We start from the raw sequence: 25,178 nt of genomic DNA on the forward strand, positions 1-25,178 counted from the left end.
TGCTGAGGGCAGTGTTGTGGGAAGAAGCTGAGACTTGGGCTGGACATCAGCCACTCACTCTGTGGGTAACCTTGGGCAAGTCAGTGATTCTGTTTAACCTCAGTTTCTTCATCTGTAAAATGGGAACACTAAGGTCTACTTTGCAAATCTTGCAAGTCATTGTGAGATTTAAATGACTTGCAATATAGGAAAATCCTCTGTGAGTTGTAGTCCTTTACATTCATACTCAGTTGGCCACTGCAGTCACACTTACGGAGCCCCTCCCATGTGCTGGGCACTGCTTTTAATTCTCCCAACAACCAGAGAGTTAAGTGTTATTATTCCCACTTTACCAAAGAAACTGAGGCTCAAAGACATTGGATAACTTGCCCAACCCCAGAGCTAGTCAATGGCTGAGCAAGTCCTGGACCCTGAACTTGCATCATGACCCTGCACGTCTAGTGTCCCATCCACTCCACCTCCCCTGCACTTCTCTGGTGTGTGGCTGGTATTACATTGATGACTTTACAGGATGAGCTTCCAGGTTAGCGGGGTGGTGGCTTGTAGCTAAGCTGGAAATGAACAACTCCAGTTCAGAGGGAAGGAGGGGGAGACCCTCAGCCCAGAGAGATGATGGCCTCCATTCCCTAAGGCTCTGGAGTCCCATCTCCTCCCTTTCTAGCCCATTTCAACCTTTAATGACACTCAATGGCAAAACCAAACCAAACTAAAGAACAACTCGCTCAAATATACATGTCAGACATCTGGTCGTCTGCACATGGGTCCAGCGATGCTCTCGTCTGGGTTATTAATATTGCAAGAGAAGAAACACATTTACACTGGCTTAAGTGCAATTGGTACGATATTGTATGGATCCAAAGAGAGCAGGACGGGAGGAAGGCAGTGGCTCTCTGTCTGTCCCACAGCGTCTTTAGTGCTCTTGTTGTGTTGGATCCATGCTCTTCCCTCTCTGCTACTTTGGTTTCCCTGGTTTATTCATCATGTCCCATAATGGCCATCCAGGCCCAGCTGACAATTTGTTTATCCATTCAGGAAACTTTTATAGAGCATTTGCTCTATTTCAGGCCTGACTCAGGATATCATGCATGGGGAACAATGCAGAAAACAAGATAGACACAGTCCCTGCCCTCAGGTGGCTTACAGTCTCTCTTCAGTGTGCAGCTTCCCTCAGTGCCTCTTGGTTTGGAGACAAGGTAGAGGATCTGATTGGTCCTGTCTCACAAGCCACAGGCACTGACCAGATGACCTAAGAGCTACCCTTGGGGAGAAAGTCCACTGATTGGTCCTGTCTCACAAGCCACAGGCACTGACCAGATGACCTAAGAGCTACCCTTGGGGAGAAAGTCCACTCCGAAAGACTGAGGGTGGATTTCTACCACACAAAACAGGGTTGTTGAGGCCAGCAGGATCTATGGACACAGATTCCTTCAGAAGAAGGCATGGTGGAAACGGTACCTGGAATTGTCATTCATTTATTCACTTGGTCAGTCAATAAATATTTAGTGAGTGCCTGCTGTACTCTATCCTAGGCAATGGGGATTCAGCAGGGCACAGGTAGAAATTCTAGTTGTCATAGAGGTTCAATTCTAGTCCAACAAAAGGAAGATTCAGATTTCTCAGGATCTTCAAAATGAAAGCAGACATACCAGCAATGACTTCTCATGAATCTCCTGGTCCTGTCTGTATTATAGTGTTTCTTTTTTGTCCATGAGGGCAGGTCGCAGACAGGGGTCCGGATGGCTAAATCGTTCTGTAGCCTATTCTTTGAAAAACCAGCTTCCCCTTCTTCTTCTTTGGTTCCTCAGCGTTTCCTTCACAGAACAGAAAGCATGGATTGCCCACTGAGGATGGGGGTCATTAGCAGATGTAAATGTCTTCTCCCAATGACCCAGGCTTAGTGGAGTCAATACATCTAAAATATTAAGCTGGATGAATCGGGGGAAGAAAGGAGACTGATGTCTTTATTCCACATCACAGAGCTTTGGAGCATCTTTCTAAGGCCCCTCTTTTAGGCACCAAGTACTTTACCAACACGTGGCCCTCGGTCCAGCTTTTACATCTCGCTGTGTTTGAGGCGTGATTAGCATTTGTTAGAAAAGAGGGCTTTTGGATCCTTCTACCCCAAAGGCTTTTCATCTAAAGCCTGAGCGGCTCTCCCACAGTGGATTTTAAACACCACCCAGATAGTTCATAGAAAGCTTCCAGCCCCGCTTGCTCTTTCCCTCCCACAATAAGGGGGAGAGTGGGTGGTGGGTTACCGCGTTTAGCTGAAGCGGGATGGGGCGGGACTGGGGGGGGGTCAGTGGCGGGATGGGGGAAGGAGGTTAAAAGGAGGTAGGATCCCCAGATGAAGGAGGAACAACATCTCTGCGATCCCTACGTTGGGGAGACTGTGGTGTAAAGAGTAGGAACATGGATTTTAGGATCAGACCGACCAGGTTTCAATCCTGGCTCTGCTGTTTACTAGCTGTGTGACAGTGGACAGGCTGCTTAAACATTTCGTGCCTCCGTTTCCTCGTTTGTAAAATGAGGTGATGGTAATAACACCTCCTAGGGTCATTCGGAGCAGGACACGAGACAGTGCAGGTGAGTTCCTTAGCACCGTGCACGTACCAGGTAGTTAGTAAGTGGCAGCTATGGATTTCGTTGTTGGCTTTATTCTCTCCCCACCACCGCCTCCCCACCTTGGGGCTGGCTTCCTCCCCCTCTTACCATCATGTCTCTCTCCCTGTCCCAGAGTTCAGCCATCCCTACCTGGCAGCACCGTCTACCTCCCGGACTCCTCTCACACCGCCTGTCTTAATGTCAGGTGCCTCGTGGGGCCTCGATCATAACTGGATATTCCCCTCTCTTCCCCGTTTTCTGGGTTGATGCATCCGACAGCACCGAGCGTTTGTGTGCCTCCCAGAGCCAGCTACTGCTCCACCTCATGGTGGCTGTGTCTTCCCTGGGCTGGTGGCCTGGGGTTGATTTGCATTGTTAATGTAAAACTGCTTGAGTGGCTCTGGGGCCCTGACGAATGCCCCCAACCTCACACCTGTCACCCGGTGCCCCGAGACTCCACTTCAAGGGGATAAAAGAGATCCTAGTGATGACATCCTTGGTTGCGGAAAGCAGAGGCTCTGATCTAAATGGAGGTGGTAGCAGTCCTACAGGGTACTCTTGTGCCCACTCTCGGCAATAGGGCAATAGGTGAGTTTCAAAAACTCTGCACAAATAATGAGTCACATTTGGGACGGGCGTGTCATTCAAGGGAAACAATGGCAATTTCAGAATCAAAGAGGAGGAAGTGTAAAACTAAAGATGCTGGAGTTCAGCCATCTCATTTGATAGTTGAAAGCAAGGCTGGGAGATGGAAAGTATCACACGGGGTGTTAATAGCAACCTGGACACTGGAAAGATACAAGTAGCAAACCACCCCGCTTTTATCTGGTTCACATAGATTTTCATATAGTGGGTTTATTTAAAGTGAGGGTCACCCGTAAAGCTTCCTCAGACCCACGTCTGATCCCCTGTACCTCTTTGCCTGGCCACCATCATTGCCTCAGGCTTCTTGATGTTTGACTTCCCAGCTCCCTCTGCGCAGCCCACAGATCTGAAATAAGAGGGCTGGACAAGACCTATCAGGTCACCTCCCCGCATGGCCGTCCCTTCCCTCCTGGCTCAAGTATCTCCATCTCTGCCTTTCTCGTGCAGCAGGCTCCCACAGCATCGCCCTCCTCTGTTCCTATAGATCCCTGTGTCTCCTACAGCGAACGTATTAGAGCTAAACTAAGTGCCACCCCCTCCCTTATCACCCAGACACCCTGAGGCACCATCCCTGCTGCTGCCAGAGCCAGTCTGAAGTTTAATTTACTGCAGAGCTAGAAGCAGGAGCCTCCCTGTCAGCCCCTCACCTCTGCCCTGGCTTGTCTCTATGAGGACAAGCGTGCTATCAGCTGTCCACACTGTTTCCCCTGGAAACGCAGAGGCTCACTGGTTCTCGGGCCCCGTGAGGCCCCAGTGCCTGGAAGTGGGCACAGAGAGTGAGGTTCCAGCCGCCCCTCCTGCATAGGATCCCGAGCTTCTCGAAGGCTCTGTGGGCACGACCTCCGCTGATTCAGGGCTGCTTCTAGTGAGTAAAGGCTAACATCCCTCCATCAGCTCAATAGAATGACTCCAAGTCAGCATGAGGGAAAATGGTGAGAAGCCAGAGGAGAAAGTCATCGGAATAGTGATGAGTCATTCAACATGCATTCCCCACCTCCCTTTCCCACCTCACGTACGCATAACAGGGACGCAGAAATGCATCGAATTACAGTTGTTAGAAATGGCCTGGCCCAACCTCCTCATTTTACAGATGGGGAAACTGAGGCTCGCAGTCTTTCCCAGGAGGCGGCTAAGACAACACATCTGAAAAGTGACATAAATCTCAGTAGCTCTGCTGTGGGCTTGCCAGGGAGTGGCTCAGACAAGGGCAGAATGAGGTCAGAAATAGGTCATAGGTGTAGCTAGGCGATCAGGTAAGGCCGCTGGGCCAGAGCTTGGAATGTTTGACAGGTGAGGGCATCCACGCAGAAGCCTTAATAGCATGCTTGAGGAAGGAAAAAAACCGGAATACCTTGGGGCACAATGACAGCTGGGTGTGGCTAAAACAGGGAGCGTCTGCCGGGGGGCGGTGGTGAAGGCCAGGACTGGAGAGCTGTGTAGAATAGCGGTCAGGATCCTAATCGCCAGCACTGTGGGCTTATCTCCTGTGCCTCAAACTCCTCATCTGTAAAATGGGAACAAAAAGAGTTCTCACTTCATGAGGTTGCTGAAAGATTAAGTGAGATGATGCGCTTAGAAAACTTAGAGCGGTGCCAGGAGTCAGGTGAACTCTTGATAAATTTCACCTATTAGTATGATTTAGTAGTAGAACTAGTGTTGTAACTCCTCGCTCTCTGGATCATCGTAGGGATTCAGGGTGGTATTGTGTCTGCCAGCCCGGTGCCTGCATGTGTAAACTCCCCGTACATGGTGTTGCTGCTTCCATGGTGGTCTGGGACCAGGCTGAGGGCTTTGAATGATACGCCGTTGGTGAGAGGAGCCAATGGTGGGTTTGTTTTCCTTCCAGTTTTATTGAGACGCAACCGGCATACAGCACTGTGTAAGCACTGTGTACAGCATAATATTTGACTTACATGTATCGTGAAATTATTATCACAGTAAGCTTAGTGACCATCCATCACCTCCTATAGATACAAAATCAAAGAAACAGAAAAAGTGTTTTCCTTGTGATGAGAACTCTTAGGATTTACTTTCTCGGCAACTTTCATGTAGAACATACAGCTGTGTTAATTATACTTATCACGCTGTGCGTTACATCCCTAGCTCTTTTATAATGGAAGTCTGTACCTTTTGACTGTTTCATCCAATTCCCCCTCCCCACACCCTCTGCCTCTGGTAACCATGAATCTGATCTTTCCTATGAGTTGGTTTGTTTGTGTTTGAAGAATAATTGACCTACAGTGCTGTTGCTTACTGGTGTGTAACATAGTGATTTGATATTTCTATGTATTACAAAGTGATCACCACGATAAGTCTAGTTACCATCTGTCACCATACAAAGAAATAATACATTATCATTGACTATATTCCCCACACTGTTCATTTCATCCCTGTGATAGCCAGTGGCAGTTTTGAGTTCTCCGATACGCTGGGGCACGCTCACCAGGGAGGTCCCCATTGTGGGGCGTGACAGTGCACAGACCTGGCACTGCACCCTCACAGCACCCCTCTCGGCTCTTGAGGCCAGCAAGGCCAGTCCATTCAGCCCCTGGTCCATTCACAGAACTGAGAGTGGACCCTGCTCCCGAGGCTCTGGCACAAGGAGGGGTTAGTTCTTGGTGCTGATGGGGACGGTTGTTTGCCTCACTCCGGATAGCATGACCAAGCACACAGAGAGACCTGCGCTCCGGCACCACTCGGGCTTCGGCGCCCTGAAGTGTCTTTTTTTTTTTTTTTACTGCGGTACGCGGGCCTCTCACGTTGCGGAGCACAGGCTCCGGACGCGCAGGCTCAGCGGCCATGGCTCACGGGCCCAGCCGCTCCAGCCGCTCCGCGGTATGTGGGATCTTCCCGGACCGGGGCACGAACCCGCGTCCCCTGCATCGGCAGGCGGACTCTCAACCACTGCGCCACTAGGGAAGCCCGCCCTGAAGTGTCTTTATGTGAAGGACTCTGAGCTCTCCCGGCCTCTGCTCCACATCGATATCAGCTACCGGCGGCCCCGAATGTTTACCACAGGGGCTCCGGGAGCGCCACGCTGTAAATAAAGAAGCCCCAGTTTCCTCGTCCCCACCCCGGAAGCTGCCCCTTCCCTGGAGGGCCTGCCACCAGTGAGCCTGTGAGTAACCGCTCTGCACCATCTTCAGCACAGCCAGACCCTTCCCCTCCCTGTGAAGACTCAGAGAAGGTGAAGTTCCCATAAGCACCTCCTGTCCAGACCAGGAGTCTAAGGAGACTTCAAATCCAGGCCGGAGCTGGTATCTCCAGGGGAAGAAGTTTCCCCTTCTTACAACATCCCATCATGGTGTTTTATTCCTGCAGCTGCTCTGTCAGTTGCCTTCCAACTCCTCTGCTGGCTGGGAAACTTGGTTGCCGTGGCAACATCACTCACCTCTCCCTGCTCCCTGGGAGGCAGAAGTAGAGTGCACCTCCCTCTCCTCCACCCCTCAAACTGCTCAGAGGTCCTCATGAGACAGCCGGGGCCTGCACAAACAGGGTCCAGGAAGTTTCAGAACTGGGGTCCTTTATAACCGATTTTCATTTCTACTGAAACGATGCCTGCACCCTTCATAGGGAATGAAAGAACAATTCCCAGATCCCGGGAAATCCCCAGGCCATGGCTGCTGGGAAGATGATAATTCACTTTCATTGCACTCATTTTGAATCATTTCAATTCAGTTGAACAAACATCTGTTGACTAATTCCTTTTTGCCAGGACTGAATAAATGTGACCCCTGCCTTCAAGGAGTTTCCAATCCAGTGGGAAGTGGGAGATGGACACTCACAACAGCAGGCACAGGTCCACGAACCCTTGAGGCCAGATGTGTTTAGATTTCAGAACTTGCCGCATACTGGAAAGGTCATGTGGTGCTTATACCATACATTAAGTAGCATCTCAGATGGGGCTTGGGGCTGAACCCCACACTCAAAATTAAATGCACGCTTACATTCAGATATTCATATATTATAAATAGCTTCACATCTATCTATTTAGATCAGATTTTGCCACCAAATGAGTTTGATGAAACCATTCAGTTTCAGAGCCTTTTGGATTTTGGAACTGGGAATAAGGGATTGTGACCTTCTGTAAGAATTTCTTTTTAGGAGAAGCTTCTCCTTACTGAGACCCGGCATAATGAGCTAGCTTGGGGCAGAAGCTGGCCAGGAATTCAGAGAACAGGGATGCTGACCTGCCCAGCATGAAGCTGACTCAGAGCCACGGTGTGATGTGAATATTGGGAGGGAATGGCACCTTCTCACCTATGGGCAAGAACTGAGTGGGGCACTGGAGGATCAGTAGGAGTTTTCCAGGTGGAAGGGCAAGAGAGGGCCTAGACCATGGTAGTCTGTGGGTGCTAATGGACTCCTTCTCAGAAAAAAGTTTTTAAATGAATAAAATTACATAGATAGGATGACCAGGGAAACCAGTTATATGGAAATGCAGTTAAAATATTTTAATAGTGATATATTAATGTATTTTAACTGTATTTCCATGTAATTGGTTTCCCTGGTCATCCTATCTATGTAATTTTATTCATTAAAAAACTTTTTTTAAACATCCTATCTATTAATGTATTCAATAGCTAAACGTTACGACTAGTGTAATTTCAAAGTAATTATGAATATGAATGATATTTCAAGACATCTGCAGCACTGTAATGTGATATGAAAACACTCACGATGTCTATCAATGACAAAGTCACAGCAACTGTTAATATACTGTGGTTTATTGCCTATATTCCAAATTGAAGGAAATGCTGAATTTCTGTTAGGGGTTAAGAGAAAATAATGCCATTTTTCTTCCCCCAGAATGTTCACAGACCACTGACTTCTGCCCACAGATCTCAGGCAGAAGGTTAAGAGCCCTGGTCTAGTCAGAGAGAACAACCTGGGAATAGGTTCAGGTAGGAAAATCTGGAGTGTGTTCCAAGTGAGCTGGCAGGAAGTGGGAGGAGATGTGCAGTGGTTGGGAGCTGACCCTGGAGTGAGGGGTCGGGACTTTGAATCCTGACTCTGCCCTTTAACTTTTCTGTTTTCTTGTCTGTAAAATGAGGGTGACAGTAACAGTGTCTATCACATCAGGTTGTTTCCAGAATTAAATAAGTCAATTCACATAAAGTGCTTAGAATGGGCCATAAGTGGCACTTAATAAATGTGGGCTTTTATAACCTCTTCTTCCAGTCACTCCGCAGTGCATAACAATTTTCTGTATTTGCTTAGTTGTAGCCTTCATGTAGATATACATATAATTTTATATCCTGCTTCTTGCTCTTAGTATTATTACATAAATATTTTTAAGATTATTATAAACTGTTCATAAGCATTTTAAATGCCTAAGTAATATTCCACTTGGCTATATGACCCACACTTTAGATATTGCCTTATGATTGGACATTTAGCTTACTTCCAATTTTCTATGAAAAGAGTTGAGTGGGCTTCAGTGTGGTTCAACAGCTATTTATTGAGCACGTTAACTCTGAGTCCAGCCCTGTGCTAGGCATGGAGGACACAGAGATAAATAAGACAAGCTTTCTGCCCTGCAGGAGCACACAGACCTACGTTTAGGATTATAATTGGCCTCGCTTTGGAGAACAGATTGGAAAATGAAGAATCCTGGAGACGGAGAAAGCCCTTAGGAGGCAGGTAGCAGAAGGGGCTGACGGATCTGTGACAGTGGGAGTGGGAAGGAAAGGATAGTGGGGGGTGAGCAGGTCAAATGGTCAGAACCTGGCCCCTGACTGGTATAGCGAGTGAGTAGATGCAGTAAGGAAAGGTAAGGAAGAGGCAAGGGCGACCACGGTTTGAACTTGGAGCTAAGGGGGGTAAAGTGAAGTGGTTAAGAGCTTGGGCTTTGATGCCAGATGGATCTCCAAATTCAAGCCCAGCTCTACCATATATGACCTGTGTGACCTTGAACAAGGCACTTAAATTTTCTAAGCCTCAGTTTCACCATCTGTGAAGTGGGGATAATAATGAGTCTTCCTGACAGTGTGGAGATCAAATCAGATTATGTATGAAAAGTATATAACAGACATGCTGTATTGGGAATAATAGTAATGAGTCCTGTAGCACGTCAGTACCACTCTAAGTGCCTTGTATGTATGAACTCACTTTAATTCTCACGACATCCCTGCGGGAGAGGTGCTGTTAGCATCCCAGTCCTATAGATGAGAAAGCAGTCTCAGAGAGTTTGGGTAACTTGCTCAAGGTCTCACAGCTAGTAAGTGACCCAGTCAAGACTCACACTCAGATAGACTTGCATCAGAGTTCGTGCTCGTAAGGAGTGTGCTTTCTGCCTTTCTGCCTCTCTCTCTGGAAGAGACACCAGAAGGAAGTCCCTGTGGCAACGCCCAGCAGGTAGGTGGAACGCGTTTTGTAACCCAGGACATGGGTCAGGGTGTAGGATCACCTGGGCAGAGATGAGATGTGGAGTCCACAGGCAAGGTTGAGATTGCCCAGGGAGAGTGAGGCACGGACAAAATCTGAATTTAGTGGAGAGGAGAAGGAAGAGGAGTTGGCTAAGGAAGTGAGAAAAACCAATCAGAGAAGTGGCTGAGAATCAGGATCGGATAGTGTCATGAAATTCAAAAGAACAATGCAATCAGCAGCATCAAATGCTACAAAAAGAGAGAGAAGAACTGCTAAGAGACACTGGTGACCTTGGGGAAGCAGATGCAGCAGAACAAGATGGGGTGTGGTCTGGGGCTGAAAAGAGATGGGCGAAGTGGCTACAAGGAGTGGGGCAGACAGAATAGGTAGTGGGACGAACGCTGGGTGGGGTCCGCAGACTTGAATTCCAACGCTGGCTCAGACCTTTATTAGGTGTGTGACTTTACGGGGAGTCACTTAACATCCCTAGGATGCTGTTGCCTTATAGGTAAAATCAGGAACTAAGCTCCACCCCTGAGGCTGCTGTAGGAATAGGAATTTGATGGCCAATGAATTTACAGCCCCTAGCAGCCCCTAGCTACTTCTGTTCAAGCCAGGGAAGTAGCTTGAACTTTGAAGAGCGTTCTTCAAAGGTAAAGCCTGTCCACAGTTACTCTGTTGCTGGGGATGGTTCTGACACTTGGTACTACTGAGTCCCCCTCAGGCACCCACTGCTGGCAACCTGTCAGTCAGCTGAGATCCACGATGTTAAAGGACCCCCGCCTGAGCCTCAGGCTGAAAGAAGACCCCACAGGTCTATCGTTTGTGTGATAAATTACAGGTCTGTCATTTGTGTGATAAGTTACAGCAGCGGGATTTGAACCCTGGTGCTCTACCCCACCGCCTGTGCCCCATTAGAGCCATAACTTGGCTGTATGGGCCAGTGGTTAGGACTTCCTTTAGGAGGAAGAGCACCAGGTTGCAGCTGTGGCTTTGCAGCTGGCTCGGTAAGGATGCTTGGACTAGTTCCTTAACCTCACTGTACTGACCTGATGATGTGAGTAGGAGGAGAATGTGTCCAGAGATGAGCTTTGAGGTTTGCAGAGAAGGACGTCTCATAGCGAGACTGGGAACCACAGAGTATAATCCGAGGGGTAGCTCTGTGGTTCTGATATCACCATGCGTGTGCTGAGAATTGTCCTACGTTCTCTCTCTGTCTGTTTTCTCCTTTTCGTCCCCCCTTCCTTTCTCAGTCTGTAACATTTTTTAAAAGTAATTTTTATTGGAGTATAGTTGCTTTACAATGTTTTGTTAGTTTCTGCTGTGCAGCAAAGTGAATCAGCTATATGTGTACATATATCCACTCTTCTTTAGATTTCCTTCCAATTGAGGTCACCACAGAGCACTGAGCAGAGTTCCCTGTGCTATACAGTAGGTCCGCATTAGTTACCTATTTTATACATAGTATCAATAGTATATATGTGTCAATCCCAATCTCCCAATTCATCCCACCCCCTCCTTCCCTCCTTGGTAACCGTAAGTTTGTTTTCGACCTCTGTGACTCTATTTCTGCTTTGCAAATAAGTTCATCTGTAGCATTTTTCTAGATTCCACTTATAAGCGATATTATACAATATTTGTCTTTCTCTCTCTGGCTTACTTCACTCTGTATGACAATCTCTAGGTCCACCCATGTTGCTGCAAATGGCATTATTTCGTTCCTTTTTATGGCTGAGTAATATTCCATTGTATCTATGTACCACATCTTCTTTATCCATTCTTCTGTCGACGGACATTTAGGTTGCTACCATGTCCTGGCTATTGTAAAATCAAAACTACAATGAGGTATCACCTCACACCGGTCAGAATGGCCATTATCAAAAAATCTACAAACAGGGCTTCCCTGGTGGCACAGTGGTTGAGAGTCCGCCTGCCGATGCAGGGGACACGGGTTCGTGCCCCGGTCCGGGAAGATCCCACATACCGCGGAGCGGCTGGGCCCGTGAGCCATGGCCACTGAGCCTGCGTGTCCGGAGCCTGTGCTCCACAGCAGGAGAGTCCACAACAGTGAGAGGCCCGCGTACCGCAAAAAAAAAAAAAAAAAAAAAATCTACAAATAATAAATGCTGGAAAGGGTGTGGAGAAAACGGAACCCTCCTATACTGTTGGTGGGAATGTAAATTTGTACAGCCACTGTGCAGAGCAGTATGGAGGTTCCTTAAAAATCTAAAAATAGAACTACCATACGACCCAGCAGTCCCACTCCTGGGCCTATATCTGGAGAAAACCATAATTCGAAAGGATGTAGCATTTTAAAATCTTACATTCTCTCCTCTTCTGACTGCGTGTCCCACCCATCCACTCATTCATTGGACAAACATGAACTGGGCGCTTAGAAAACATTGTGCTGGACACCAGGGAAATGCAAAGTGGGGATTTAGAGATAAATGCGTCTCAGCTCTGGCCTTTAAGAGGCCAGAAATCTAGTGAGAGGAGAAACACATCTAAACAACAAACTGAAACAGACACATTTACAAGTGTCTTAGAACAGAGGGAAAATCCATGGGCCTCGGAGCCCCAGGGAGGATGGATTCTACTTAAAGGAGTTGCGGGAGGGGTAAGGAGAAGGTGGCATTTGAGGTGCTTCTTGACAGGTGAGTGAGCGTCCGGGGTAGAGGAGGGAAGGGCGCCTTCCCCAGGGGGAGGTACAAGGTCACAGAGCGTGCTGGTTGGTCAGGAAGGCATGTGATGGGTTCAGGGAAGCAGGAGCACCAGGCTCCAGGCCAGGTGAACGGAGGGTGGCATTGAAAGATGCGGGCCCTCTCGGCCACTCACTCTCTCTCTTCCTTCTCCTCTCTCTCTCCTGTTCCCTTTGACTTTAGCTGAGCTCCTTTCTTCTCTCTGCCTGCCTCATCCTCACTATCCTTTTTCTCTCTGCTTGTCTACGTTTTTTCCTCTCTAGACTCTCTTTCTTTCTCTTTGTGGGGGCTAACAGGTGGCATGCTGGCTGGCCGTCCTGTGAGCTGGACCCATAGCCCCTGCAGCAGCCATGCCCGGGCTCCCAGCACCCATCCTGCAGGCTAGGCAGAAAGGGGGTGGGGCGTGCAGGTTTCCACTGTGCGCCTCGGTCCTTCGGTGACAGCCCAGACAATTTATACACCCTGTTGGCCGAGGCCGTATGTTGTCATAACCTGGGTCATTTCCTCATTTAATACCATCCATAAACTCCAATAAAACTGTCCTGGAGCCCAGTAGTCCAGGGGAGGAGAGGCACTGGGTTTGGAAGAATAGGAGGGGGGACCAGGACGGGGACGGCGGTGGGCGGGAGGTGAGGGGCCAGCGGGGGGAAGATCGGAGGACTCGAGGCCGAAGCCCACGCCCCACCTGATGAGCGCCTTGTTTCCTTTCCTGCTCCCCACGTTTTGCCCCTGCCGCTGGCTGCAGTGTGTCAGATCCTTCCCAAGGGGGTGGTCGCTGTCCTGGGACCATCCTCCAGCCCGGCCTCCAGCTCCATCATCAGCAACATCTGTGGGGAGAAGGAGGTGAGTGCTGGGCAGGGTTGGGGGGCTCTCTGCAGGCTGGCAGCCTGTGCCCCAGGCCCAAAGATATCATGGATTCTTAAGGGCTGGAAGAGTGAATCAAGTCTGGTTGGTGTCACTAATAACATCAATACAAATAAAAGAACTGGGCCTTTGTTGGTCACTTACTTTTTTCAGGTTGCTTGGATGGAGGGGACTCAGAGGAAGAGTTTCATAAGATTTTCAAGCTGAGCCCCTCCGAGTCTTGGGGTCCTGTGACAGGGGAAGGGGGTGTCCCTTGAAGGCGGCAGGTAGAGGGAGAGGCTGGGGAGGGTGGTGGTCCAGGGGAGGCCAAGAGGGCAGAAGTCTGAGCTCCACAGGAACAGCTGCGGAGTCTCTGTTTAGATATTGGGATTCTGGGGAAGAACGCCTTTGGGGCGAGGCCTTGCTACATTTTAGTGCTGAAATAAAGTTTGAAAACCTCTGTTTTGTAAGCTTTCTAGAAAAGAGATTTTATTTCGCTTTCCTCTTCATTCACCAATTCCAGGGTTTACTTCTCCAAAGTGTTGGGTCCATTCCCTCTAGCCCTCGTTCCCTGGGAGATAAAGATGGCCTGCTCCCTATTCCAGCAACTCTCTCCCTCCTTTTCCCCCAGAGGAAACAAATTGGAAACTTCAGAGATTCTATTGCCGGAATCTTTCCTAGTCCTTCTTGGAATCAATCAGTCCCTCCCCTTTCAGATACATTCCTGGGAGACAGTGGCAAGGTGACCCCATAGCCTCCCAAGGGCCTTCTAGCCAGGTCTTTGGGGAACAGATGGAGCTTGGTGGTCAGGAGCTGTGGAGGGGCAGGGCGGAGGGACAGGAGACGGAAGGGCAAAATTGGCACCTGTCCTGGGAGCCTAGAGGCTCAGCCTTCCAGAAGCGTTAGCTCTGGGAGGGTCCAGTTCTTGCAATAGGATGGGGCACCTCCTTAGTGAGCTGCCCTCACCGAGGCAGTGGAGAAATAGTCAGGCCCCTGCTTAGCCCAGGCCCTCTGGAAGCCACTCCCTTGATGCTCCCACTTCTCTTATGATCAGAGGGCTTGGTCCCTGCGGCTTTGGGAAGAATACTGGTCTTCTTTGTTTTAGGAACGCACTCTAGGAATTGTTATCAGCACAGTAGAGTGCCCTGCGGTCCTAGCTCCAGTCCTGCAAGGGGTCTTACTTACCACGGCCCTGTAGGCTGAATCCTTGAGCTTCAGGCCATGCGCAGGGTCTGTGTTGACAACTCCCCATCCTTCCTCCCAGATGTCCTGAAAGATGACTCCCGAGCCAGCCCAGGCCAAAAAAAAGAGCTTCTGTCCCACTGCAGTCCCTTCCAGCATCTCCCAGGCCTGGGCCCCTGCAAGTTAGACCTGATGCTTCATTTAAATCTTTCTTGCCAGGCTCCACATAACAGCTCAGATCTGTGGCAGGTTGTTATTTCCCGGTTGCTCTGATCTTCACCAAGTGAGGTTGCCAAGACTTCGGCTGCCCATTTCCTCTTTTCTGCTCTCTCCTTTTTGTTCCCCCCCTCCCTCTTCCCCAGCAAACTTTCCTCCCTGTCCCCTACAGTCATCCCCCCCCTCCCCACTCCAGAATGGCCTCCTCTTGGTGTTCAGCAGCTATTTTATCTCAGCGAACACATCCCTTAACCCTGCTTGGCATTTCAGGCTGGAGGTGGAGACCCTGATTTGCACCCATCTTCCCATCCCGCCGCCCCGGACCCTGTGCCGTTGACCAGCCAGGCAGGCTGTGCTGTCCAGGGAATGGCCAGATGGTTACCCCTCCTTTGTCTGGTCATGTTCCTTCCAGAGCAACCTTCCCTCTCCATTCAGATTTTGCACTTCTTCTACTATTTTATGAGGCTGAACTGCCTCGCACTGATTCCCTTCAGCTTCAGGGAAAAGAAATGGAGTTCTCACTGAGGAGTTCATTCTTTTAAATGCTGCTAAGATGTCTGCAGCCCCTGTGGCTGGCTGCTTCTGCCTTGCTGCCCTCCCCTCCATGCCGCTCACCTCTCCATCCCCCCACCCCTCCATGATGACTTCCGGGGATGCATTTGCACCTGCAGATCCGTCTTGGATTGATCTCTGTCCCAGAGAGAGACTCAGCAGGATTGGCCTGGCCATCCCTTCTGGGGCCCATCAGAGCAGCTGGCTGCCTCCCAGCAGCCTTCAAGATGCCAGGCTGTGCTGGAGACTTCGCACCAGCTCCCCTTCTTAGGGAGGGCCCTCAGCCCTCACCCCTTGCACATACAGACCTAAGAGCTTTTGCAGGAGCTTCAAGATTTGGGGAGAAAGGGGGAAGGGAATGAGAAAAGGCATTGCCTAAACACTTACCCCACATGTTAGGAACTGAACTAGCACATCCTTCACGTACAGGGTCTCGTTTTGTTCTCCCAAAGCTCAAAAAGCACCTGTTGTTTCTCCATGTTAATGAAGCTTAGCCAGGTTAAGCAGTTTGCCCCAAATCACACAGCAGAACCAGGATGCAAACCCAGGACTGTAGACTCTAAAACGCATTTTCCTGAGTCTTCGCTTTCCTGAGCCTTCTGCCTGCTTCATCTCTGGGATTGGTGGATCCAAGGGAATCTCTAAGGGTACTTTCTATGGGGGGTAAGTTAGCTGCTGCTGGAACCCGGTAGGCTGGATGGCCACACGGAGAGGGCCTTGGGCAGAGATGCTCAGATGTGTAAGCCAGCCAGCCTGGCCACCCTGCCCCTGCCCAGCCTGGCCTCCATCTTACCCTTCTGTGACCTTTTTCCTTTCAAGGTGCATTTGTTATTCATTTTAGACAGATTGTAAGCGTTGCAAAATATGGGAAGAAAGACCCCTTAGGACACACCCCAGGTCAACGTCGCTCTTTAATGTCGTTACTCACCAGTCTCTCTCCCCAGTTCTATGCTTTTCGGTCTCTGCTAAAAAATATTGGTTGCCCTCTCTCTCTGGTTCAAGGGCTAATCCTAGTTGAATTCAAGAATTTTCTCCCGAGTTTCTGCTAAATCTTTACCCTCCCCTCATCCCAGTCTCAGAGGAGCTCTGGTCTCTGGCTGACTTCTTTCAGAAGCTTAAAAGGATAAGGTAGCAGAATCCTACAGAGACCGTGTCAATGTCATCCCAGACTCTGGGCCAGCCCAGGCAGGGAAGACTTCTGCAATCATGTCTGAATAACCCATGCTAGGAACCAACCAACTCACCATCAGGAAGTTCTTCGTGCTGTCCACCCTCAATCTTACTCACTTTCACATCAGTCCAAACCCATGCTCACAATAATCTGGCCCTCACACTGGGCACCCTAAGTGAGGATGAGGGTTGAGGTTTCAGCCCCATCTCTGATAGAGGCACAAGCAGCCTTTAGCTCTTCTGGCTCTGGGCACCAGGGTGACATAATAAAATCAAGGTGGATGGCAGCTTATTACGTTTTAACTTTCCTATTACCTACCCAGTAGCCTAAGCTTCCGGTAAAGCAGCCATTCCAGCCTGTTAATATCTCTTTCCTGGAGAAGAGAGGCAGAAGGCAGGGGCAGTGCCTCCCTGAAATGTCAGGAATAGATGCAGAGGGAAGCTGACACTGTCCTAATGAGGCCATAGCAGGTATTTATTTACCGGGCTCCATCCGGAGGCCCTCTAGATGGTTTCCCAGCCTGCAGCGCTTCCCCCTCCTCACGTAAGTCTACGGAGGAACCCATCCCAGGCCTTTAGCCAGGATGGGAGCTGGTTTATTTATCTGTTGGCTAGGCTGGGCTGAGGGGGCCCCTCCCTTAGTCCCCAGGGCATCTCTGCTCTGATTCATTAACCACACATCAAATAGTATAAGGATTATGCCTTCAAGAGCCATCTGTCTGTCTGCCCAGCAGTGGGCAGTTCTTCTGAGAATAAAGACCTATTGTTTTGTCTTCTCAGGGCCACAGACCCCAGCTCCAAGGTCCACAGTACATTTATCCAGGTCCCCGGCTGAAGGGTTTCCCATTCTGGGTCTCACGCGTTGTCATGGATGCCACATCATCTTCCTCCTGTGGAGTGGGTGCCCCGAGTCTTGCAAATTCCATCTCTTGCCAGGCAAAGGTCTTTTACAAAAGAAGCCACCCTCTGCAGCTTTGTCTCACTCATCCCTCTTTTCTTTTTGTCTCGCTGGTTCCGGATCTTCCCTGCTGCCCACTTTTGCTCCTCCGCCCAGGTCCCTCATTTCAAAGTGGCCCCGGAGGAGTTTATCAAGTTCCAGTTCCAGAGATTCACAACCCTGAACCTCCACCCCAGCAGCACTGACATCAGCGTGGCTGTAGCTGGGATCCTGAACTTCTTCAACTGCACCACCGCCTGCCTCATCTGTGCCAAAGCAGAATGTAAGTTTCCCCAGGCTGGCTCCACCCGAGATGGTCAGATCTTGTTGATTTCAACCTGATTGAATTGCCCCCCGGCTGCAGATGATACGCCAAGAAGGGGCGGGCTCCTTCCAATTGTGGGAACGACAACCAAAGGGTTCGGGGATTCCTGAGTGTCCTTGGCTGTTTTCCGTGTGTGTAGGTGAAAGAGAGAGAGCAGTCCAGGAACACCCTTTGCCAGAACTCCCTGTGCATGCGCGGAACAGAGAGGAGCTCAGTTACAGGGAGACTGGCCAACCACCAAGCCTTTTGGCATCTGCAAACGCAATTCCCACGTTTTCAGCCTCATTGTTGAGGAGCTACAAAGAGAGAGAAAACATAAAATTAGATGCATTTGTACTTGATGGGTTGAAGAGCTTCTTTCCTCAGAGAGTAGATTTTTCTGATGGAACAAGGTCCAAGGTCAATTCCCGATAAATTTTTTTTGTTTGTTTTTGCAAATGCAGGTTTTAGAAATGCATTTTCTCTGACTCTCAACTTGCGACATAAATTTAGTGTTTATGAGATTTAGCTAATTTAAGCCAGCACATTCCAGCAAATCTGTGCATCTGTGTGCTCCCTGTGACAGCTGTGCACCACACACAGTAAGACAGGTGCTGGCTACTGGCTACCACTGGGGCCCGGAGCCCGAGATGCAGGCGTCTGTGTCATGTGGCTCACCTGTGCAGGTCTTCCCCTGCGGGTCTGGGTGGGCTGCACTGGAAGAGGTTCGCCATCTCCATAAGGCTCCTCTCTATGGCTCCTCAGAACTGCTCTGCAGTGTAAGTCCCTCCTCCATCCTGGAATCCCTACAGCATCTGAAAACAAAAGCCCCCTCCCTGCCAAGGGTCAGAACCATCTTCTTTACGGGACCTCTGCACCTTACTGACTCCACTTGTACCTGCATTCATTTATTCAACACAACGCGATTATTTGCCCTGTGCTACCCAAGAAACAAAGTAGCTGAGTCCCAACTATGTATGCTTTTTGGATACCTTATTTAATTATTACAACAACCCAGTGGGTTTGGAAATGTTGGAATTCCCCATCTTAAAGTTTAATACAATGTATAGTCCAGTTCCTCAGTCTCTCTAGCCACACGTCAACTGCTCAATAACCATGTGTGGACAGTACAGATATAGAACATTTCTGTCTTCACAGAAAGTGCTACTGGACAGCATTGTTTTAGATCATAAGGGTTTGATGGACAAAGCATTTTGTGGCTAAAAAAAGAGAGAAGTGTTTAGGTAACACTTCGTTCTATCTCTCCCCCGTGGAGATTTTCAGCACACATTAGCATGGACACCCTGAGTTGTCCTGTGGCCAAAACAACTATTTACCTCAGCATCTTCCAAATAGGTTTGATCATATGCCCACCAAAGGATGCTGATCTCAAAGCTCACAGGATGCTAGCATGTGATGGAACAGAGCTGGGATATGTTGCATTCCACCAGGTGGCCCTCCTCGTGTAGCATCCTCGCAGCATTGAAAGGTATAACAGAATCAAGGATTCTCCCCCGGAAATTTCTGCCACAAGCCCACTCAGGCAGGACTGAACTGGCACACCCCAGGCACCCAGCGAGAATGTTGAGAGACAGAGGACAGGCTGTAAATATGCCCAGGCAAAGATTGTCCTGCAGTCCTCATCTGTGCTGGCTACAGCGTCTCACCAACCTGACAGGAAGTTCTTTCTTGTGTCTAGCCACAGTCCCTCTTGCTTTGAAGCTGAGCCCTGTTTCCTCTGCTTCAGCTCTTACTGGGCTTTGGGAAGTAAGTTGTTCAGATGTTTGTTAAACACCTGCTGTGTGCCAAGTACCACGCTAGATACTGTTGCATCCTAGCCCAGGGCTATTTCCACTGGAATTGACATTCTCTGACATTCTAACAGTTCCTTGCAGATTGCAAAGCACTTTCACTTATGTTTTCCCACTCTACCTCCCTCTTTCCCAGTCATTCTGAGCTGAGCAAAGAGTCTTGGAGCTGCTAAGTGACTTGACTTCAAGGTCACGAAGCTGGTACATGACAAAACCAAGACTCTTAACTCTGGTCCTCCGACTATGAGCCAGGGCTTCCTCCTCCGAGGCCCCTCCCACCCTCCTGGGCTGCACCAGCAGACTCAGAGGAGCAGCTCGGGGTGGGCTGTACCCAGCAGGCACAGTGTCCTTTGAAGGGCAGAGATCTCCCTGGAGCGGTGTGTCCCCTTGCTCCGTTGAGTAGTGTGCGGGATGGCTGAGCACAAAGTTCTGGAGAGGATGAGCCTGCCCAAGTGCTAGAGAGGCCGGCCCACATCCCAGGGGAGACGCATCAACCACACAGTGCTGCTTGGAGGACTCATCTATGGAGGCTGCTGAGTGACTTTGGCCCCACCTACCCGGGGGGAGGGAAGGTGGGGCAGAGCAGGAGAAGTTCAAGGGCAAAGAGGATTCAAAATCTAATCAAAGGCTGAAGAAATGAGGGACTGAAGGGAAATGCAGCTCAGAGCTTGGGAGGAGACACTCTTCCATCTTCCTTATTAATGCAAGGCCAAGAGACGCTGCAAGTCGAATTAGGAACAGGAATCTAATTCTATTTTCCTGCTGTCAAAATTAAGCATAACAGAGATCATTCCCTGGGGAATCATGCCATGTACTCTCCTTCTTCCCCAAAGTAGATTTTCAATAAGCAGGTTTTGGACCAAGTAGAGTTGTACTGTGGATTACATTATTTTTCTTTAATGGGGGGAAAAAAATTAGAACATCTCTGCAAGTACCTAGTTCTAGTGAGGCTGGGGGAGGAGAAGTGAGGAGCCCAGGCACGGCCATCTGGTCAACCCCGTGGAGCCTGGGGACAGGGGGAGTTTGCTGTTAGGGGACTTCCTAGGAAAGTTGGGGTTCCCCACTACTGTCCCCAAGGCCCCTTTGGTGAGCCCTGCCACAGAGTTACCTTTTGAGACACTCAGGCTGGACCCAGAGCCTTTCACTCTTCGTGGCCACAAGTATAATATTCCGTGTATTTTCCTGGTTTCATTGTACATAGCTCAAATCAACTTTTTTTTCAGGCTTGCTTTGGTGTTTCTAAGTATTTTAATGTCCTTTTTTTGTGGTTACAAGTCCTGAGCCCCTATACCCTCTGCCGTTTGTGTGCTACCTGTGTGATCTTGGCAAAGTAGACTTAGGCACTTGCTAGCCTCTGTTGTCTCATCTATAAAATGGGGATGAGGCTTCCTCCCTCCCAGGGTGGTTGAGGGGATAAAATAGGATGACACACAGTGTATAACAGCATCCACACCTAGGGAACACACAGCACACATGGTTTTAACTCTCTTTCCTTCCTGGAATCCCTTTTGAACAAGGCCAGGCCAGGACCTGCAGTGGCGTGACCGGAGCTCCGCTCTAGCCTTGTAGCATCCCTGTGTTGGCTAAACTCGGTCCAGATGTTGGAGAGGAGAGACTCTTGTCTCCTGGGGAGGAAGTGCGGCTGAAAAGAAACGCAGGCTGGTTCAGTAAAATGGGAACCGTCTTTGCAGGCAATCCAAGCTGCTCCACTACTCATGAGCTGTGTGATATGAAGCAGGTCACTCTACCTCTCTGAGCTTTAGTTCCCTCCCATGTAAAGTGGGGATAATAGTGCCCCTCAGGGTGATTGGGTGGAAGGTATCTGGGCCCAGAATGTAATACACATTTAATTACTGTTACTTTATCCTGCAACCCTGGTTGTGGCAGTAGCGGCTGGAGGACTGGTGTGTCGGGAATGATACCCAGAGTCCCGTGTGAGTAGCTGGGGGACGAGAGGGGCAGTAGTTGGCCTTTCTAGTGCCACCCCCCCCACCCCCAGGAGGCACTGTGAGAGAGCTTTTGCTTACGGTGATACAAATTAACCACTTACGGAACACTTACTATATAACAAACACTCTGCTGAGGGCTTGAAATTATCTCATTTAAACCTCACATTAACCATATAAGATGGGCTCTATAGACATTTTTATTATATGCGTGAAGAAAAGAGAGATTAAGTCCATTTTCAAGGTCACATGGTTCTTGTTACCCCCTCTCCCTGCATCTCCGAACACTGTAGAAGAGACAGAAGTGAGGGACCATTTTTCCTATTTTATGGGAGGACTGAGGCCTTCTTCCCAGGCAACTCAGGTGGTGAATCAGAGGCCAGAACTTGGAATCAGAAACCTGGGTTTGGACCTTGGCCAGTTAGTTCTGTGATCTGTCCCAGCATCTCTCCTGCTGCAGTGATTTGGTCTCTACCCAGGAATAATGATAATAACTACTTGTAGGGTTAAATCAACAGTATGTGAAGAAGCTTAGGAAACACTGAAGGCAGTTCTCAGGGCAGGGATGCCTCCTGGGCCCCAGTAATTAATAAACCAACAAACACCCTGAAGTGGAGAGGCCGAGGGGAGCACAGAGGGCAGGTTCTCCCCACGCCCATCCTTGCCGTCAGAGAAGGGGGCCGCCTCCATGGCCGAGCAGGCAGCAGGTGGTCCTCCTGGGACTGAGAAGTCTCAGCCTCCTCCTCCATCCCCTCTCTGTCTCCTCCTCTGGTCCCCATAGTCTGGCCCTTTCTGTCCTTTCTTGGGGCCAAGCCCAGGTGTGGGATGGGACAAAACCAAGAAGCAGGTGAAATACGTACGTGGTTCAAGCATTTGAATTTGTTCCGTGCCCCTGCCCCACTGACAACACGTCGGACCCTCCTCCCTCTCTCTCCATCAGAATCTGCTCCCTGGAAAAACAGGACGTGAAAACCGTACACCCGAGGCACTTGCACCTAGCAGGGGGAGAGGACTGGATATGTACCAGGTTTAGGGCACAGTGCATGGTGGTGAACTCACATCGTCTCCCTACATCCTCACCATGATCCTCTGGTCGGTATTCCATCAGCTGCCTCCCACAAGATTTTAAAGTGTCGCCCCTGCTGGGAATATTAACATTTTCCAGAACCAAAGCTTGCAGCCCAGGGAATCAGCCAGTGGAGAGGAGGGATGCTGTTGACATGATTATTTATTCTGAATTTTTGATGCAAAGGTCCTCTGTGTTCCCTGCAGACCCATCCCTTAGGCGTTTGTGTCCTTGTCCTGCAGACCTGTGTAACCCCTGCTGTGCCTTTCTCAGCCTCTCCGTCCTTTTCCTCCCCGCCCCACCTGGCCCCTGGGTCCCAGTCCCAGAAGCCAGTCTCCCTCCTTCTTCCTAGAACAGCCAGCCTACTGGGTTTCACATCGATCCATCCCATTGCATACTGAGCGAGACTCATAGGTTCCCCAGGTCCCGCTCAGCCTTGGCCTCGGCAGGCAGACTCGCTGCTGGGCCAAGGGTCCCTCAGGAGAGGAGGGTCAGGGTGGAGGTGGAGGGGAAGCAGGGAGAGAGCAGCTTTTAACCCTTCTGGTGGCATCTGCCTTTGGCAAATCCCTTAGTTCCATGAAACAGAGGTGAGGAGAGCGACAATTGGAAAATACCAAACTGCACTGAAAAACTCTCATCTTCTTTATGTAACTAAACCACTTTTCCTCTTCTGCAGATGCTTTCCTCTACCTAGAATAAAAAAAGGATCCTTTTCTGATTCATAAAGACTCTCTGGGCTGGAAAGACATCAACATTTTTGTAGTTCAGCTTTCCGACCCCTGGTGTCATTCCCTCTACAGCCATGCTCAACTGGGGCTTCAGTCTTTCCTTGACTACCTCCAGCAATGGGGGACTCACTCCCTCCTGACGCAGCCCACTGCCTCTTTAGATGGTTCCAACAGAGCTTCTTCCTTATCATAGCTAAGTGTGTCCCCTGCGACTTCCATCCAGTCATTATTTCTGGGGTTAGCCCTTGACTACAACTCAAGAGCAGGTCTGTCTTATGACAGCCCTTCCCCTCTTCCTCAGACCAGGCACCCACTTCCTTCAGTGGCTCCTCAAGTGATGTGCTGTCTGTCCCCACCTGGCAGTGCTGCTCCCCTGATCTGTGAAGATGCAGAGTCTCTCTCTTCCCCCAGAGGTCTGTGTTCAGTCCACCAGCAAGCACCGTGCATCCCAACTCACAGTGGGGATGTGCCAAGGAGTTTGAAATAGGAGCCCTGCCTAACACTGTGAAATAATTACAGCACATGTTATCTGTCATAATACATGCATATATGCATAAGCATATGCTATCAAATGTTTCATATGGTTTATAACCAAGGGCTGTATTCTGTGAATTGGATAATAAATCCTGTGTGAGTTGGGAGAAGAGAGAAGTGGGTGGGGGCTGGAGATCGGAGAGAGGGTTTGGGGGAGGAGATGGGGTGAAGGACTGTTGGGATGTGAGTGAGTGGGGGGGGGATGGATGGAAGCCAGATTGGGGGGGCGCCTTCTGGGTGACAGACACTGTTCTGCTGACTTGCCATCCTCTGACTCCCGCTGTAAGGTAGTCTTGACGCTTATCTCACAGATGAGGAAATGGAGGGGCAGAGGGGCAGAGAGAATGGCTCACACTAGCTAACCTACACTAGCTAACCTACGGGCGGTGCAGGAGCTGGGATTCACGGCCCACCTGGCGCTCTTTCTGTTACTTCAGGTGCAGTGCAGCCTGGGAAAGGGAGTGACTGGGTAGGAGATCCTGAGGACAGTTGCGGACCTCCCAGGGACTCGCTGCCCTTCTCCCCTGCCCTCCCCTGGGCCTTCCCTGCCTCCCTGCAAACAGTGTTGGATGAGAAGGGGAAGGGATGCTGCTTCCTTGTTTAAAAGGCAGCAGAGCACCCCAAGGGGGAGCGGGGGGTGGGGCATGTGGGCATCTACTAGAGCAGGGTCCCCAGTTTCCCTGACACGTTGGGGCTCTTTTACCCGGGAGCTCAGTGCACCTGCCAGCTTTAACGGGATGAAGGGTCCCTGGGCTGCCTTTGCCAGGCTGCTCCGTGCTGTGTGTAATTGTACTGTCACTCCCCAGGCTTTTGTCTTCTCCCACTGAATCTCACTGCCCATCTGAAGGATCCCAGGGCATTTGGCCTCTCTCCCCGTCAGGCTCCAAAGATTCTCCCTGCTGCATTCCAGGCCCTGTGGGGGTTCACACCCACCATTCCTCCGTTACTCATACCTCCAGCTGCTCCCTTAGAGCGTGTCCTGGCAGATCTTTCCTTGAGCCAAGGAGAAGGCCACGACTTCAGCAGCTCCAGCTCTGTGGCCTCCCCGACCTCCTTATCCTTTGGATCGGGTGCTCAGACCTTTGTCCAAGTGGGATTTTGCTTTTCCCATCATCTCTGAGAAGATGTGACTATTCTCTCCATTTTACAGACAGGACACAGTGGAGCTACCCCATAGGAAACCAGATTTTCAGGCCACCAAACAAAATAGGAATATCATTTGGGTTGGGTTTTTCTTTTTCATTTTTATTGGAGTAGAGTTGATTTACAATGTTGTGTTAGTTTCAGGTGTACAGCAAAGTGAATCAGTTATACATATATCCACCTTTTTTAGATTCTTTTCCCGTGTAGGCCATTACAGAGTATTGAGTAGAGTTCCCTGTGCTATACAGCAGGTCCTTATTCGTTGTATTTTATATATGGTAGTGGGGATATGATTTGAACTTTGCTATAGACTTAGCTGCAGGTTCCTGGCCTCTAAGCTCCTGAGGGCAGGGTCTGTACCGGATCCATCTTCTCTGCTGGTGTCCTATTGGCCGGGTGCCGGGCCCTCAGGACAGTGAGTGCTGGATG

General features: G+C 49.8%; 1 protein-coding gene across 15 annotated transcripts in view; it reads left to right on the forward strand.

Annotated features, from left to right (window-relative positions):
* The window catches only part of GRIK4 (glutamate ionotropic receptor kainate type subunit 4), a 448,598-nt gene that overhangs the window by 274,958 nt on the left and 148,462 nt on the right, over positions 1 to 25,178 (forward strand). For 13 of the 15 annotated variants that reach the window (XR_007478718.1, XR_004477391.2, XR_004477392.2 and 10 more), the window contains 2 exons: positions 13,063 to 13,160; positions 17,335 to 17,500. The exons of 1 other annotated variant lie outside the window; for it this stretch is intronic. Coding sequence is in view for 10 of the 14 variants with exons in the window: in XM_033407328.2 (XP_033263219.1) it covers positions 13,063 to 13,160; positions 17,335 to 17,500 (264 nt within the window). In the remaining 4 variants the exon portion in view is untranslated. The remainder of the gene's footprint in view (positions 1 to 13,062; positions 13,161 to 17,334; positions 17,501 to 25,178) is intronic. One more of the 15 variants, XM_033407330.2, reaches the window with a different exon arrangement.

Source organism: Orcinus orca, chromosome 8, assembly GCF_937001465.1.
Source record: "Orcinus orca chromosome 8, mOrcOrc1.1, whole genome shotgun sequence".
Taxonomy (NCBI): Eukaryota; Metazoa; Chordata; class Mammalia; order Artiodactyla; family Delphinidae; genus Orcinus; species Orcinus orca.